Source organism: Penaeus monodon, chromosome 20, assembly GCF_015228065.2.
Source record: "Penaeus monodon isolate SGIC_2016 chromosome 20, NSTDA_Pmon_1, whole genome shotgun sequence".
Taxonomy (NCBI): Eukaryota; Metazoa; Arthropoda; class Malacostraca; order Decapoda; family Penaeidae; genus Penaeus; species Penaeus monodon.
Window position 1 is genome coordinate 32,477,218 of NC_051405.1, and position 3,422 is coordinate 32,480,639.

General features: G+C 42.9%; 1 protein-coding gene across 1 annotated transcript in view; it reads right to left on the reverse strand.

Annotated features, from left to right (window-relative positions):
- The window catches only part of LOC119585774 (E3 ubiquitin-protein ligase lubel-like), a gene marked incomplete in the record, with an annotated part of 47,027 nt that overhangs the window by 754 nt on the left and 42,851 nt on the right, over positions 1-3,422 (reverse strand). Inside the window, 1 exon segment of the mRNA XM_037934486.1 lies at positions 1-1,413. Coding sequence (XP_037790414.1) covers positions 1,375-1,413 — 39 coding nt within the window.

The following is a 3,422-nucleotide window of genomic DNA, read 5'->3' on the forward strand; positions in this document are numbered from 1 at the left end:
ATCAAAATAAGTGAGAGGGGAGGAACAAAATCAAAATAATGTGACCGAACAAACCAAAGAGGTGATAAAGACATCGAAGTACAGATGGTCACAAAATTAATCAAATCGTTTACGATTTCTGTCCAAACCCTTACTATAAACATCGCTTATCGTAAGGGTTTGGAATTTTCACTGAAGTATCATGATTCTCTGAGTGATAGAAGGTGCGTAGAGGCATATATATAACCATTAAACGTGGCTTGCTGTTAAATGGCTTACCTTTTGTTGATGAACTGAGAAATACTGCGCTGTATTCTAAGGAAATACGTATTACTAAAAAAATCAAGGACTACTTATGACAATATCATCTAAGGCTGTACTGTGCACGTATTTCCCCTTCTGATAAGTCTGGTGCTTTAGCTTGCGTCGCATTTTATCTCATGACTGATCTATTGTTATCACAGAGTGTCTGCCTGCGCAACCGAGTCTACTAGTCATATGTTGAATCCCGACCTCCAGCATACCTGTTGGGATGTCTTAATTTTCCACAGGTGAGCTACATGGGTCCTTTCGTATCATTAAGAGCGAGAACCTGCTCTTTGACACTGACTCACCTGGGGTTGGAAGGTTAGAGGGTGCTGGCAACATGATGGTGAGGGAGGGGCCAGGGGGGGTGCAAAGGGCTGCTTATATATATATCTTCACTCACACAACCTAAAATAACTATCTGATATCCAAGTTACAATGGCCCATATACATATCGAATCTAATACACACGCATACCGATACAAGTATCTTGGTAACAACTGGTCGAGTTCATGTAGTGAAAGGAGGCAGCGACGCCTCGGTAACATATCTGTACATATCGCCGTTATAGGCCTGACTGATCTATCACAGCCTAAATATCTGAGTGAATTGTCGTCCATCACTGACTACGAAGACGGCGGGGTAATTCCCCTCGTCATCGTCGAACAAAATAAACTGGTCTGTATCATGATACACAATCGTGAAGTTTGGTTACGTAGTGTTGAGGTGCACGAGACTGCGTGCACGCGGACAGTCAGGCAGCGGGGGATGGGTGGCGCTTCAGGGCGGGTGGTGGACGGAGGGACGTAGACATCACGGGCGTCCGGGCTGTGGGCATGAAGGCTGGCGGGTCGAGGGCGTCTTGGGACGGGGGACTTTCTCTTCGCACTTCCACTTTCTTACGGCATTTCGCGGTGTCAGGCAGACATCACGTGTTGCCCTCTACTCTTTGGTCTGACGTTGCGGGCTGCGATGTCAGCGCCATGACCTCCTGACGCCATGCACAATGCAGGAGCATCAGCAGTATGCAGCACCGCCGGATGTGGGAAATGAGGGGGCCAGGGGGAAACCGCAGCGAGGAAGCGAACACTATACGGTGCTGTCGAGAGGTAAGTGCTCCTTGATCAGCTGTGAAGGGAAAAGAGACAAGAATTAGTGACGGATCCTTCTTTCAAAAGCCGTAAATGGCCAGGCACTCGAAACATGGCTCATGTCATTCTATATTCACATCATCTATCAATCTTTCTATACTGACCACTCCGTAAGCAACATGATCTCTAAAAGAATGGTTCCTACTACTAAAAACACTAAATGTAAATGCTAGAAACAGGTACTTCTATCTTCTGATACCGACTAACACAGTAATAGCAAAAAATACAGATATCTTTCCATAAGATAACTATGAGGTAGCAAGGAATGACAAAAGAGAAAATCCTTTTTAGAAATAAACGTAGTGAAATGGCCTCTGATTGAAGTTGTTGTCGATCCATCTGTTGTTGTGCTGAGAGTTGCTGATAAGTTGTTACGCTGTTTGTTTCTTGAACGTTTGTAGATGATATTTTCAGTGAAATGTAATGTGGGTTATGTTTTTTGAATGGTTCAAGATGGCGGGAAAACTGATGGATTCAAAAGTGCAACACTGTACGATGCACAAATAAATACGAAAGACATTAATCGACGTAAACCATGAAGTCTCTCTGGAGACAATGTATTGGGATGTAAAATATAAGTAAAAACAAATCCAAATGATGCTGTGCATGGATGGATAACCGAGTACTGTAGGGATAATGGGAAAAAGAAAATAATCATGGTCAATAATCGAACATACCGAAACTGTTGAACAAAATGATTATTTGAATAATTTCGAAAAGAAAACAAAGGTGGTGGGTAAATACTAGTATTATCCAGGGTAAATACCGATGGATGTGGATTCTACAATAATGTGTTGAACGCTTAGTAACATTAGAATGAGGGATGAAGCCGACAAGGACATGAATGTGTATATATACGAGGAGAATAAGCAGCGTAGACACACCAGTTTAGTTGGCAGGTGTATCATTCATGTCCTGACACGCTGGCCAAACAGGCAATCCTGGATTCCTTTGACTCCTGGTGAAAGCATCGTCCTCAGGGTTTATAAAGGGATCGAAGCCTTTCTCTGAGGGACGCAAACACAAGCAAAGGAGCAAGGACCCGCAGAATAAACCCGGCATCAAACTATGGTAAACAAATCTACAAAACAAAAGAGCAAGCAGCAAGCTCAAGGTAAACAAAAGTATTCAAACTTACAGGGAAGGGATGTTGATTATAAGGAAGGAAAAACAAAAACAAAACAAAAACAAAGCCATGAACTGATGTTGATAAAGGTTTCCATAACTACGTCGCGCAGTATTTTGAAGGAGAACCAACAACTACGATGTGCTCTCATATTTTTTTACGATACCGAAAAGAAAAAACTTTGAATCTTGAGCCCAATGATATGTGGTTATTTTATTAGGCTAAGAGGGCGAGTTGTCAGACGGATCAGATATATATTTTGTTTGAAAAATTTAGGCTTAAACCTATATACTCTATCTATGTGAAAGTAAATGGAAAAGAATTTTCATAATTAGCTTCGTACTCGAGCAGTGATAATTTTCTTAGTATATTGTTGCATTCTTTTTTTTTATTGATCATCTTCAAGACTCCACAGAAAACCAATATCCTTATTGCTCATCTTGTGAGTCCGCAAAAAGTTAGCGCGTGGCACCGGGCCGACATATAGATACCACATCATCCCCGACTGAGAACTCGCCCTCCATTCAGCTGTTAAAGCAAGCAACGGACAGGATTAGTGTTCTGGTGAGATATATCGATAGTCTGAGCTAGAAAAAAAAATGGCGAGCAGTTGAGAAGAACGGTTATGCAGGCGTGGACACCTTGATGAGTTTATCCCTGTACAACTTCTCGGACTCCCACCGCCTGACCGGCACGGGCTTTCCGTTCCTCCTAAGACATACGCGCAAGTCCGCCTCGTCAAAGATGCTGACAGGGTCGAGCTTATGCGCATTGATCTTCTCCACCAAGTATTCCGTGTAGTGCAACCTGGGTGAGACAAGGAGAGGCTAGCCACCAGAGAGAAAAGGACCCTCAAAAAA